This window comes from Zingiber officinale, chromosome 9A (genome assembly GCF_018446385.1).
Source record: "Zingiber officinale cultivar Zhangliang chromosome 9A, Zo_v1.1, whole genome shotgun sequence".
NCBI classification, from domain to species: Eukaryota; Viridiplantae; Streptophyta; class Magnoliopsida; order Zingiberales; family Zingiberaceae; genus Zingiber; species Zingiber officinale.
In genome coordinates this window covers 137,146,299-137,160,851 of record NC_056002.1, presented here as the reverse complement: position 1 = coordinate 137,160,851, position 14,553 = coordinate 137,146,299, and the positions used below count along the sequence as shown (strand labels likewise).

General features: G+C 35.6%; 1 protein-coding gene across 2 annotated transcripts; it reads left to right on the top strand.

Moving 5' to 3' along the window:
• Positions 1–456: 456 nt before the first annotated feature.
• LOC122020228 (adenosine kinase 2-like) lies at positions 457–14,098 on the top strand. Of its 2 annotated transcripts, XM_042578061.1 has the most exons (13): positions 457–652; positions 1,243–1,296; positions 1,550–1,596; positions 1,675–1,706; positions 1,782–1,883; positions 1,975–2,042; positions 8,786–8,862; positions 9,680–9,777; positions 9,862–9,932; positions 11,114–11,180; positions 11,242–11,364; positions 13,221–13,281; positions 13,795–14,098. In XM_042578061.1, the coding sequence occupies exons 1-13, from the start codon at positions 570–572 to the stop codon at positions 13,935–13,937; spliced, it is 1,026 nt and encodes a 341-aa protein (XP_042433995.1). In that variant the 5' UTR covers positions 457–569; the 3' UTR covers positions 13,938–14,098. The 2 variants fall into 2 exon arrangements, with proteins under 2 accessions (XP_042433995.1, XP_042433996.1); XM_042578062.1 differs by lacking the exon at positions 457–652 and having other exon boundaries at positions 1,243–1,316.
• Positions 14,099–14,553: the final 455 nt, after the last annotated feature.

Below are 14,553 nucleotides of genomic sequence, written 5' to 3'. Positions count from 1 at the left end.
AGAGACTATCACCCGATATTCAATTCGAATATCCGATTAAATAATACATATACATATATTAAAGAAAATTTTCTTTTTTTAAAATTAACATATTATTATATAATTATTTATTCTATCTTTTTAATTATATATATATATTTTTTAATTGGATGTTAATTTTAATATATTTTTCTTGAATGATAATAATTAAATAAAATGAAAAAAAATTATAATTATAAAAAGGATTCTTTAATGGGTATAGATATACCATATCCTATATCTGATGGAGATGAAAAATATAGAATTCGATTCGACTGACCCATCGTCATCCCTACCATCTGTCCCGAGTCCGGAGTGCTTGCTTGAAGTATTTGGCAACGGAAACGGATCCGCACCTACCAACCTTTCACGAGCTGGAGTGCTTGCTTAATCAGATCGGATCCGAACTCAACGAACAAAATACGCCACCCTCGCTCCACGATAAGAATCATCCCGCATGGTAACCCTGACAGTCCTCTCCCACTCACTTCCATCTCCGACTCGTCAATTTGCTTCCCGTCGCTCTCGCGTCGATACTGCAAGACAGGGTAATGGCCTGCGAAGGTGTCCTCCTTGGCATGGGAAATCCCCTCCTCGACATCTCCGCTGTTGTCGACCAAGAATTTCTCAACAGGTGATTCTATGCGAATCTTTGCTGGATCTCATCTTCTACGGCATCTTTTCCACGGATCTGTGTTTGTCGCTTCTCGTCGTTGTAGTTGTACTTTTCTGTGTTCATTTGCAGTCAAAAGCAAGCTTTTCGTGGCGGATCTGGTAAATCTGAAATCTTCCCATCAAGACACAAGACATCATTTTTAGTAGTGTTTTTTTTTTTTTTTTGCATATTATGGAAATTTTCTTGATTCGATTGGTTTCTTTTTATGAACATTAGTTTCTTTCTGCAATTTCCTGTTATGGTTTACATTTTTTCCCCGTTTCTTGCTTGACTTTTGTGGAATCCGTTTCTTACGATTCAATCTTGATGTCGAATGTTTATTTCTAAGACTTTCTATATTTATTTCTATATCTATGTTTGGAGCAAAGCTGGTGGTAGCATGTAGAATGGCCAATATTTTTGATAATTTAGACATTTTGATTTTACAGTCAGTTCAATGATAGATGCCTCAAAAGATAAGATGTTTATTGCCTTGTTGGTGCATTACCTGGATGGCAGGAGCATATTTGATCAGAAGACTTACCTATTTTTATGTTTTGTTCTTTCAGATATGACATCAAGTCGAGTGATGCAATTCTGGCGGAGGAAAAGCATCTGCCCATGTAGGTTCCCATATTACCATGTAGGTTTCCATTAATATTAGTCTTTAAGTAAGCTATTTCTGGTCACTTGGCCTTCTGGAGATATTTGGTTTCCTGTACTCGTTGTGTTGGCTTAGAAATATAAGTTAAATTGCCAATAAATTTTTTCTTACCCTTTTATAATCTCATACTAGCAGTTATTATCTTTCCTTCCCATACCATTCACTTCTATCACGGTCAATGGATGAACCAAAATTTCCCTTGATTGGACCAGGTATGATGAGTTAGCTGCAAAACATAATGTTGAATACATTGCTGGAGGTAATGCATTTCATTAAATGTTATTAATGCTGGAGCCCTATGCATATTATCCTCATCTTGGCTAATTTCTCTGTTTAGGGGCGACTCAAAACTCAATCAGGGTTGCACAGGTAGGCATTATTGTGAGTATCATATTCGTTGAAAATTATTATGCATGCTAACACTGAATGCTGCATGGGTTATAGTGGATGCTACAAATTCCTGGTGCCACAAGCTACATGGGTTGCATTGGGAAGGACAAATTTGGAGATGAAATGAAGAGAAATTCAACTTCTGCTGGTGTTAATGTAAGTCCATCCTGGGTTGCTTCTTTGCTTGCTATTTCATCATTCTTTTGTATGATTCACTACTTGAAATTCTCTTGGTTTCATTTATCAGGTTCACTACTATGAGGATGATACTGCTCCAACTGGTACATGTGCTGTTTGTGTTGTTGGTGGTGAGAGGTGAGTTTTTGTATCTTCCATCACCTGTAAATCAATTGGCATGTTTAAAACAAACCTCTTATACCATATATGTTTTATTATTCTTTGGTTTTGGGATACCTAGTATTCCTATATAATTCAAAGTTTATGCAACAATAAAATAAGATAAAATTTACTTAAGTATAAACGATGATATAGTAGGAGATAGAGCTCAATGGCGTAAAAGGATCCATATAGCCTACCTCACCTAGTGGGATAAATTTTGATTGTTGTTGTTGTTGTATGTGTATAACTTTGATTCTGATGCCGCACCAACTTATCGATTAAGCACACAAAAGAGATCTCCTTGGAGAGTGATCTTTATGGAAGTTTCAGTTAGTAATTTTTCTTAAGCTTAAATGCACTATATTTAACGATAAAATGATAGCAGATTGGATAAAGTAGTATAACATAATCAAATTGAGCCAATTCTATAGTTATATCTATCCAGTCAACTAGAGTTGAAAATATTAAGCATAAAAAAGGGCAGTCGTGCACGAAACTCCTGTCAATGCGGGTCTTGAGAAGGGTTAAACCACATTGGATCTATTCCTACATTGCAAAAGGTTATTTCCGCAATTAGAACCTGTGATCACTAGGTCATATGGTAGCAACTTTATGGTTGAAATTGCAAAGTATAAAGAGAGAAAATTCTAATTGTTACTATTAGTTAAAATATATAAAAATTTAAACCGCGGAAGAGTACGCGGGCGGACAAGAAGGAGGCGCGCGGCGTTTCCGAGGGACGAGAAACCGGAGCGGAAGGTTACTCGAGAAGGCTGGAAGTTGGGTTCGGGTGAGCCTTATTCCGGATGGCCTAGATCACCCAAGCAAACGTAGCCGGAGCGGAAAACCTAGACCAATGCTAGCTGAACCGGAGCAGAGGGCCTGGACTGAAAAAGTCAACGTTGTTGACTTTCTTGGTTCGGGCGCTCGAAACCCTTCCAGGTGCCCGGACCTAGATTTTATCCAGATCGCGGTCAAACGTGATCTATACGAAAGGGATAAAGGTTTATCCCCTTCCTAGGCGCCTGGAACCCTCCAGGCGCTCCGACTAAGACTATAAATACAGTCTTGATCCAGAAGCTTTAAGATCAACAAGCAGTTCTTGCATTCAACACTTGTGCGCTTCCTTGTTAGTTTAGCTTCTTTCTTTTTGCGCTTTCACTGCTGTAAAAGACTTCTCCGCCTGAAGGAGATCTTTTAGTGTGCGATTCATTCCTTGGATTAACAACTTCTCCGGTTGTAACCAAGTCAAGTCTGTGAGCCTCTTCTTTTAGTTTATTGTTTTCTTTATTTAATTTTATGCAAGTGTTTAAGTTATAAGTTCGAGAAGGGTATTTTGTGTTTGTGTTTTTTAGGGCTATTCAACCCCCCTTCTAGTCGGTCAACGCGGACCAACAAGTGGTATCAGAGCCAGGACGCTTCAAGAGGACTAACCGCCGATCGAAGCACCGAATCAATGGCCGGACCAAGCATATATCCGCCGAAGTTCGAAGGGGAATTCGCTAGCTGGAAAAAGTGAATGCAGGTATTTTTTAAAACAGACTTTGAGTTACTTTTAATAATGAAATTCAGTTTTGTAGCACTCGAAGGTAAGGAAGAATATCAGTGGACAAAAAAGGAGCAGGCCGACTACGTGGCAAACGGCAAAAGAGTTCCATCTGTTGAGCGTCCTCCCGCCACAAGAAGTCAACCGGATTGGCACCTATAATTCAGCAAAGGAACTTTGGGAAAAGTTTCTTGAACTACACGAAGGGACGTCCGAAGCTAAGCTCGCAAGACGGGACTTACTTCGCAACCAGCTCACCAACTTGCGACTTGAAGAAGACGAAACAATTGCACATCTACACTCGAGAATTAAGGAGCTCATCATCGAACTTTCCAATCTCGGAGAAAGGGTAAGTAACCGAGATTCGCTAAGGTACGCACTCAATTCTTTTCCTAGAAATACTAAATGGGCATCACTAGTAGATGCTTTTTATATATCTAAGGACTTAGAAACTATTTCCTTAGAAGAATTATTTTCCACATTTGAAGTGCATGAATCGAGATGTGCAGGTATGAAGGAGCCGAAGCACAACATCGCCCTAAAGGCATCGAGAGACGAACAAGAGTCAGAATCCTCTCTCGACGATGAAAAAATGGTAATAATGGTAAGGCGATTTAAGAAATTATGTAAATCTAGAAAAACTAACTATTCGCAGGGTAGAAAGGAAAGGACGATCCGATGCTACCACTGCAACGAAGAAGGACACGTCAAAGACAACTGCCCCAAGCTAAGAAATAAGGACAAAGAAGCCTATCCAACCGAACAAATTCAAGACACTAAAAGCGACGTGAGATGATACATCGTTTGAATCGGAAGTCGAGGCCTTCTCCCGACCTGCATTAATGGCAAGTCATCAAGACGAGGGCTACGATTCAAGCTCGTCCGAATAAGCATCGAGAGTATCGATGAAGGGGGAGTTACGTAGGAAGAAAGCGGCAGTTTAGGGGGAGACACAGATAACGAGATCAACAAGGTAAGTCAGGTACGATCTCTTCCTCCCGATAAATTATTTAAGTTTTTTAAATTATTAACTAAGGATTGCTTTAAGTTAGAAAAAGAGATTAAAAATTTAAAAGTAATTTTAGCTAAATCTTGTCCATTAGAAGAATTAGACAAATTAAAATTAGAAAATAATGATTTAAAAATACAAGTAGATAACTTAAAAAGTCATGCATGTTCAAATAATACAAATTTTAGAAAATACAACAATCTAAATTGGTATTATAGATATCACAAGGGACAAATTAGGAATATTCCAAAGAGATATGTCCCTAAGAAATTCTTAGTTAATCCAGTTGGCTGGACCTATATTGGGTTCCAAAGTTTTGCTTAATCTAAAACTTTGAATTAGACTTAGCGCTTTCAGCGAGAAAATTAAACGTTAAATTTATTTATGAGGCTTTGTCTAAGAAAGTAGTTGTTGCTCTAATAACTAAGAAGGCCTAGTGCCTCACCATTGCCTGGAAGCCAAAATATTGGAATAAAATGTTTAATTAATTTACTGATAAAGAATTAAAATTGAAATTAAATAATGCTTCAAAAAAATTTTTCAAACATTTTTTTAAAAAATTACTTAAAATTCTTTTTAACCGTAGAATTTTTAACTTAGAAAATTTTCTTGCTTTACAATTTTTTCTAGAATATTTTTCTTGCAAAATTGTCTAAACTTAGAATTTTTTTTAAATTTTCTTTACTTAGAAATTTTTTTTTCTAAGTATTGAAATAAGTTATTGCAAATTTTTGATGATATCAATAATTTTCAAAAATTTCAAAGTTTTCAAAATTATTACCCTTAGAGTTTTTCTTGGTATCCCATTTTTTATGAGATCCAAGGGGGAGAAGAAAAAGGTTAAGTCTAGGGGGAGGTAGATTACAATTTTTTATTTTTTGTACTTTACTGCAACATTATTTGTTTTACTGTTATGTCTATTTATCTTAGCTTAACTTAAGCTGCTCACATCAAAAAGGGGGAGATTGTTGGAACCCCAAGGTTATTGTGATATGATCAACAAGTTAAGTTAGGTCCGGTGATGTTTTAACCTTGTGTCTAAGTGTGCAGGAGCTTAGGGGCATAGGGGGTCGAGCAAAAGACGCAGCTAGCGAGAAGGACGACACGGGAGAGAGCCGACGGGCTCGGAGCGTCCGAGGGACGAGGTGTTGTGGAAAAGTACGCGGGCGGATGAGAAGGAGGCGCGCGACGTTTCTGAGGGACGAGAAGTCGGAGTGGAAGGTTGCTCAAGAAGGTCGGAAGTTGGGTTCGGGTGAGCCATATTCCGGATGGCCGAGATCACCCAAGCAAGCGGAGCCGGAGCGGAAGACCCGGACCGAGGCGAGCTGAACCGAAGCAGAGGGCCCGGACCGAAAAGTCAATGTTGTTGACTTTCTTGGTCTGGGCGCTCGGACCTCCAGATCACGGTCAAACGCGATCTATGCGAAAGGGATAAAGTTTTATCCCCTTCCTAGGTGCCTGGAACCCCCCAGGCGCGCCGACCAAGGCTATAAATACAATCTTGGTCCAGAAGCTTTAAGATTAACAAGCAGTTCTTCCATTCAACATTTGTGTGCTTCCTTGTTAGTTTAGCTTCTTTCTTTTTGCGCTTTCACTGCTGTAAGAGGCTTCTTCGCCTGAAGGAGATCTTTTAATGTGCGATTCATTCCTTGGATTAACAATCTCCCTGGTTGTAACAAAGTCAAGTCTGAGCCTCTTCTTTTAGTTTATTGTTTTCTGTATTTAATTTTATGCAAGTGTTTAAGTTATAAGTTCGAGAAGGGTATTTTGTGTTTGTATTTTTTAGGGCTATTCAACCCCCCTTCTAGCCGGCCAACACGGACCAACAGTTTTTTTTTTTAATTTCAATTTTTTTCCTTTATTTTTTATTTTTAATTGATTAATTCCTTTTTTTCTTTCTTTAAATATTAATTATTTTTTCTTTTCCTCATAATTCCTTTCCCTTCTTAAACCCAAATACCAGCGACTAGGAAAAATAATCTTAAGTTTCTTTCTCTCTTTTACTCGTCCAAAGGATAAATACAAAACCTAAGGGAGAAACAAAATACCTCTTTAAGGATAGAAGAAAAAAATAACTCTTTAAGGATAGAGGAGATGAATTGTTAGGAAAGATAGAAAAGAAAATTAAATATTATATAATTCTTAAATACTATGATTAAATTAAATTATTTTATATATAAATTTAGTTTAATTATATGCAGATCAAAATAAATTAAATTAAATCCAATTTGAACTTGATCTTGAATCTGCATGTCTACTTGGTGGACTATAGATATTCCTAAATCAAATTTTGCTCAATCTTAATTTTAAAATATTTGTTTAATATGACTTAATTAATTATTTATTTTTTAAAAAATGTTTAAAATATAAATTTTTTAAATAAGATAAAATTTGGTATTTAAAAGATTTTTTAGTCTAACTTTTGTGATGTCGATAATAGAGATCAAGAATTAAAGTCATATACATACCCAATATATCAATCATAATCCTTTATCCTTTTACTATAATAGAAAATTTATATAACACTTTTACATATTCTCAAAATAAAAAATTATATTAATCCATAAATAATTTGAAGTTTTCAAATAAATGTAACATAATTAATCCTTAAAATCATCAAAATATATCTAAAGATGTCAAAATTGAAGATCATGACCATTATAAATGCAAGGTTTTGGGCTTGATGTCTCTGCAATAAAACTTAAAATTGAAGATCAATCTTCATCACCATTATAAATGTAAGCTCTTGGACTTTATGCCTTTGCAATAAAATTGCAATTAAGACTATTTAATTATGTGCAATAATAATAAACATATAGATTTAAATTTATACATTCAATAGTTGTTGCAAAAGATTCAATAAGCATCAAATATCTCATGTGATGATATCAAAACTTGAACTCAACATTGTAAACATTTATAGCAATCAAATATTAATAAAAAATATCTTTTAATTAATATATTTTATATTTAAAAAAATATCAAAATCGTATATGGTACTGAAATCGTATTGTTTCCAATCATAAATCAAAACTCCGGCATGGCTTGTAATTTTAAATGTTGGTTCAAGTTTAATGGTTGAAATACAATGATAATATTCACATCAAGCATTGGTAAAAATTCAGACGATATATATTACATAACCTCAAATGTAAGTTCAGAGTTTTCTTGTATTTTTTGATAAAAGTGTCCAGTTTTCTAGATTCAGGTGGATACATTAGTTGGGCCTCTTGGGTGATTTCAGTTTTCTTTAGGAGGTAAGGTAATGTACATTTTTTTGAGTTTTGGATGTTTTTAGCACTCCAATTTAGCCGCCTCACATTGGGTTTGAAAGTGATGGGCTATTTGTGTTGGTTCATAGGCTAGCATGCCGACTAACTTTGAATGAAGCATGTGTTGAGATGAACTTAATATATTAGTTCTCTTGTGCTATCATGTCAATTGTTATCAAAGTTGACAATCCTACTCTAGATTTGAATGAAGATGGTGGAAGCTGTCACTGAACCATATGCTGGCTACTAGGATTTGATTTTGAGCTCCTAGTGAGTTGGGCTTGCTCCCTCACAAAGTCCTCACGCCCTAATATAGCTTCAAATTGGTTGGTCAGACTTTTTGCTGATATATTGTTTCACGAGTCTGCTATCATTTATTTGTGTGGTTTTGGCCATATGGTTTAACCAGATCATGCCACATTTTCTCTGATGGGTAAAGCTAGTGTTAGTTGTAGTCCTTATGGATGTTTCATTGTTCAACTTCATAAAAAATATCATATTCTCATTTATTTAGATGTATTTGCTGGTTGATTTATATCCAAGCAATATAAATTAATTGTTATGGAACTGGAATAAGGAGAAAATGGATTTTGTATGGATTCCTGTCATTAATTGGTAACTCTATGCATTTGTTTCTTGTAATATGATGGGCACAATATTGCTTGATTATTTGATATGTCTATCATGTTGATGAGTTCCTATTTAATTTGTAGAAATTATTTTACTGAAATTTTCTTCTGTAATATGATGGACATAAAAATTACCTTGATTTTTTATGTCATGTTATTAATTTTTGGAGCACATGCCTATATTAAAAGTTTTTTGATATTCTTGTCATGTGCATCTGCAGTAGATGCGTCTTTTTTAATCCAACCTTTTGATTGATAAGTAGGTCCCTAGTTGCTAATTTGTCTGCAGCGAATTGCTACAAAATTGAACACCTAAAGAGATCAGAGAACTGGGCACTAGGTAATTTCTCCTAACCATGCCTTACTGTAATGTTATAATGAAACTGCTTATCCTTGTTTTACAAGGGATGAAATTTTAGATCAGGGGTTTAGTTTTGGTGCTGTTCTGCAGACCTGGTATATAATGGACACAATTTAATTTGCTTCTTTACAGAGTGGTTGAAAATTAGGGGAAATGAGACAAAGGAACTAAAAAAAAAATGATTGGGTGTTTCAGAGTGATGGATAAATAGGATATCTATGTATCTGAACAAAGAGAGAGAAAATTGCTGCCTCACCTATCCCAACATTGGCAGAAGCTTTGATCTTAGCTACTTCATAGCAGTGTCATGGTTAAACATTTACTTGGCTTCACATAAACCTTATTTGACCCTATCATCTGTCGTTCTCATTTTTTCAAGCTTAACTTGTCACTCATCCATGACTTAAGAGCTTCATTTGTGTCTGCACAAACACTTTGAAACCCCAACCTGGTCATCCTCAATTGCCCATGCTTGCAATCTTGTCTTGACATTTCTGTATTCAAATAAATGTTACTCTGCAACCCTTCCCAATGTCCTCAATCTCTGGCTGCTTAAGTTTATCTATGTTATTCTTTGAAGCAATTGGAACTTTTGCCTAGCAAATGGAAGGTGTGAAAAATAACTGCATTCTATAATGTCACTGTTATCAAACTTGAGTGGTTTAGTTCAAGAAGACTTCCAGGATTATTTAGATTTCATTGCCACATTTGAACCATATATTACAGCATCCTTTCTCCAACTGTTTTTGAACACTGGATGTCAAAAATATTTTCTGCTTTTGCCCAATTGTGACAGTTGAAAAGGCCAAGTACATTTACATTGCTGGATTTTTCCTTACGGTGTCTCCTGATTCTATTCAACTTGTGGCTGAACATGCTGCTGCCAAAAATAAGGTAATTCGTGTTTAGTCACCTATGGCATTGCTAATGTTTCATGAGATTATTTTTGTTTTCAAAGGATTCTATCTTTGTTAATAGGTGTTTTCAATGAACCTTTCTGCTCCTTTCATCTGTGAGTTCTTCAGAGATGCTCAAGAAAAGGCCTTGCCGTGAGTATTCCTGTTGCATCCTGTATATTATTTGTTATTCTTCTAATCATTTTTCTTGATCTGTTGCTTAACCTATACATATTCCCTTAAGAGTTAATCACATAAATCATAGGTAAACTATGCCATAGTGTTAATTTTCTTAACTTCAATCAGTCACATCTTACACTAGGCAATTGTTTCAATTAACTACATTTGTTTTTTTCTTGATCACAGCAGATGGAATGCTAATTGGGATAAGTCAGTTCACATTATTTTACTAAAAAGTTTTTTCCAAAAAAAAAAGTCTTTTAATGCTTTCCCTTTTCTTCTCCTCTCTTGTCGTTTCTTCACTTCCTGGTTGTCTTTATCTATGCTTCAGCTAGCTCTTCCCTATGTGAAATAGGGATGACGAAAGGGGAGGAAGGAAAAAAGCGAGAGTGTGGATTGGAGGAAGGAGAAAAGGGGGTGAGAGGGAGGAACAAGAGGGAGAGAAGGGAGAAATGGAGAGAGGGAGGAAGGAAGGAAGAGGTGATCAATAGTGGTGTTGCTGCTGGCTGGCAGCTTGGCTCTTGTGAGAAAGTGAGGGGAGAGAGAAAGAATAAGAGGAATGAGATGAAGAAAGAGTGTAAGAAGAAAGAGGGAGAGGTGATAAAGAGAGAAAGAGGAATAGTAGAAAGAGAGAACAAGGAGAGAAAGAGGGAGGAGGAAGAGGTGATCGATACTAGTATTGTTGCTGCTGCTGGCAGTGGCGTTCTTGTGAAGAAGAGAGGGGAGAGAGAGAGAGAATAAAGGGAATGAGACGAGGAAAGAGGGTGTAAGAAGAAAGAGAGAGAGGAGATAAAGAGAGGGAGAGTAGAAAAAGAGAATGAGGGAGAGGTGGGAGGAACAGAGATGAAGAGAATACAAAATCTTTCTGATAAAAAAATGTTAATTTTTCTGTTTCAAAATTTGATGAATGTATGTGGTTGAAATACTTGAATTGATCTTGATTGGGACATAAACAGAATGTATCTTCCTTTTAATGAAGCCTGTAAGGTTGTTCTTTAAGAGTATTACTTATATTAGATTAGTAAGATGTGAAGCTCTTATTTTACTTCTTTAACTGATGATGGAAACTATCAACATTTTCACAATGCCCCTTCATCTGATACACGGACTGAAGTTTTTATGGATGCTCAAAATATGGTGTATTACTACTTCAGATATGTGGATTATGTGTTTGGAAATGAAACTGAAGCAAGGACCTTTGCAAAAGTTCGCAGTTGGGAGGTATGAACCATTCATTTTGCTTGTGCTGCCTGGTTGGGAAATGAATCTTATTGTGATGCAGACTGAGAATGTTGAAGAGATTGCTTTAAAAATCTCTGCATTGCCAAAAGCATCAGGAACACACAAAAGAACTACAGTTATCACTCAAGGTTCTGATCCAGTAGTTGTTGCTGAAGATGGGAAGGTAAGACCTCTTTGGCATTTGTATGTAGTTCATGAAGCATAGCATCTAATCTACAAGAAAAATGTTATTCCAAATGTGATGGGTATAAAAATGCTAATCAATGGCATAATAGAGCATTTTCTCCAGATATTGGAAACTGGAGCCTTGGTTGGTGATTAAAGAGAAACTATTATGAAAGAAATTTACCCTTAGAATCTCGAACATCTGGCTTATCATTTGTTATTTGATTAATATTCATAACTTATTGACTACCAAGATTTACAGACTCTATTCTATTGACCTTCTTTCATGACCCTAACTTTGACTTTGATGGTTCATCTTCCTATCAATGGCAATAAAAAAATTATCAGCAAACTAGCTAAGTTCTAGGTGAATTAATTGCTAAATCTTAGCCTTGGCTGAAATGACAACTTCTCAGAGCTGGATATTTCGTTATTTGTTCTACCAATTATACAAAAGGTAAAAACTATCAGACAAATAGATGACCTAAAGAATATTTATCATATGAGTTTCACACTAGCAACAGTAGTAACTAGTTCTTTCCTAGACCTGGGTAAGACATATCATGAGGAGAAACAAATGCTACCTTTGGATGAGTTGGTAGTTCTTTGCTAGGCCTGGGCAAGATCTATCATTAGAGACATTTTTATCCTTTGGAGGAGTTGGATAACATTTCAAAAGGACTCAAACACTGGTCTAATTTCAGATACCATGATTACTTACTAGTAGTAGCTATTGATAAACAGCACAATATGAACTGTAATATCTGGTGTCAGCCAAGAGAGGCAATAAAAGTAAATGTTGACACGGAAATAATTAGTGGTTGATTGTTGTAGTTTCAATTGAATAATTTTTCTGAATATCTTTCACAATTTGAGCCAGAAACCACCAACATTAACTTCTCTTCCTATCAATATCCTGGACATCGTACCTTGGGTTTCAGAATAACAGGAACTTTCCAATTGATTCAATGCTTTTTTCATCCTGCACTATGTTTTTTGCAAAAACTTAGCAGATATATTCCATCACTCCTTGCACTTTAACTATGTGTGTCCATGGACCTTGGTTTTTTCAAACTACCAGTTAGTTGTCTCTTGAATAGTCAGATGGCTGTCTACCTTCAAAACTTGTTTTTTTCCTTCTCAGTTCAACATATATGTTTGCATGAAAACTTGTAGATCACTGTAACTTCTTCAAAGCTTCAACTGTTTTAGTTGCTTGGAACTATGGTGTCAGAATTTCAAAGGTTTGTTTGTATAATGTCTTGGGCAATGTTCTTAAAACTGGCTCAGTTTGGCAAGTCCAATCAGTCAAACCAGGAACCGATAGCAAATCCAGTTTGGTTAAAGGGGAAAACCAGATATAGTGTAAACCGGTAAAAACTGATTAAATAACCAGAAACTGGTTTGTATAAAAAGTGGGTTCCCTAGTCTTTCTCAATGGCGGGAAGGGTTCGAACCCATTCTTATATATTTTTTACATTAGTGCCCTTTAATTTGAATTCTTTTCCAAGGAAATGCTTATATGTATATGAATAGGTCTAGCTGATATATATTTCTATAAAATTTTAATAACTTATCATTATATATATATATATATAGTTCTATAAAATTCTTACTGGTTTGATATCTAGTTCGGATTTCAAAACATAGGTCTTGGAGCTCGCTATCTATGGGGAATTTGCATAGTCATATAGGTGAACTCTGAATAAATAAGAGAGCCATATTAACTAGTTTTGTGATTGAGAACGTGATATAATCTCTTTAATTCCTTAGCTACTAACTACTATATGCTGTTTCTCTGTTAGCCATCATTGATTTGTTGATTTATTTTTTTCATGTAATTCCTGATAATAGGTGAGGTTGTTCCCTGTCATCCTATTACCAAAGGAAAAGCTAGTTGATACCAATGGTGCAGGTAATAATTTCTCATTGTTTAAATTCTCACTATTTCACCATTTGCAAAATCCAGTATCTGGTTTTTTGCATTGGACATTATGCTAAAGTTAACATTAGAGCATCACTTGTGAATGTTTAGGGTTCCAGCAGTATTCTTTGTATCACAACACTGCACTCTTAAAATGAGCGACTTCTAACTAGTTATTGCTGTGGGACGAAAGTTTGTCCCACTGTCGTCATACTGCTGCTTTGTGTACGTGTTTAGTTGACTGGTTTTAACTCTGGACTGGGTTAGTTAGTTAATTCAACTGGTTAAATCAGAAATCAAAGGCAAAATTGGTTTCAACCTGTGCACGAACTAAAATTTGACCATTATGGCCGAAAAACCAGGAACCAACAGGACCTTTAGTTTCTGCCTGGTCTGGTTTTAAAAATACTCATTTGGTTTGGTTCAGTCGGGCTCAGTCGACCACTTAATTTGCATTTTGTTCCATGGTTACCTTGTTCTAATTTATAGGTTTTCATTGTGAAGGGGATGCATTTGTTGGAGGATTCTTGTCTCAACTGGTTCAAGAAAAAGGCATTGATGATTGTGTAAGAGCTGGGTGTTATGCTGCAAATGTCATTATCCAGAGATCAGGCTGTACTTACCCAGAGAAGCCAGATTTCCAGTAAAACTTACTGTCTTGTTTAAGCAGTGAACATGGCTAAATCTACGCCCTTAATGAGTTTGCCTGCCCCTGCATTCTTTTTGTATCCTGAACTAAACCTCCTTATTGTTGTAGAAGATGCTCTAATTTTAAAACTATTCAGCAGATTTGTACTGCCTTCATTTACCCTCATGTCTCACTTCGTTGAACAAAATCATCAATGTGTTCTTGATAGATTTCTTGCAATAATGACAAATATTAAAGATATGAGCTTCCGGTTACAACTCGAAAATTCTTGAAAATAATACTAAACGTGTTATTAATCAAATAATAATAATAATAATAATAATAATAATAATAATAATAATATCCTTATACTCGATGCTCATCGGATATGAGTTGATGTTTTTTTAGCACGTTACATAAGTTTAGGAGAATCAAGTCGAGTTTTATAGTGTTCGCGATTGTTATAACCCAACCTAGTGTAAAATTAATTAATCAATTTTTTAAATGATTGTTTAGCTTGGTTCATTTTTTTTTCGATCGAGCTGGGCTCATTTAATTGATATGGAGCTTGGTTCGAACTAAAGTTTGGCTTGTTTAGACATGACATGCTCGGCTTGTTTAGACATTACCAAGCT

What these genes read in the sequence shown, in the direction of transcription:
- LOC122020228 (XM_042578061.1), top strand. Translation starts at nt 570, where the DNA reads ATGGCCTGCGAAGGTGTCCTCCTTGGCATGGGAAATCCCCTCCTCGAC. An exon ending in GACCAAGAATTTCTCAACAG is followed by an intron (nt 653 to 1,242) that starts GTGATTCTATGC and finishes TTGTTCTTTCAG; the next exon opens with ATATGACATCAAGTCGAGTG. An exon ending in AGTTGATACCAATGGTGCAG is followed by an intron (nt 13,282 to 13,794) that starts GTAATAATTTCT and finishes TTCATTGTGAAG; the next exon opens with GGGATGCATTTGTTGGAGGA.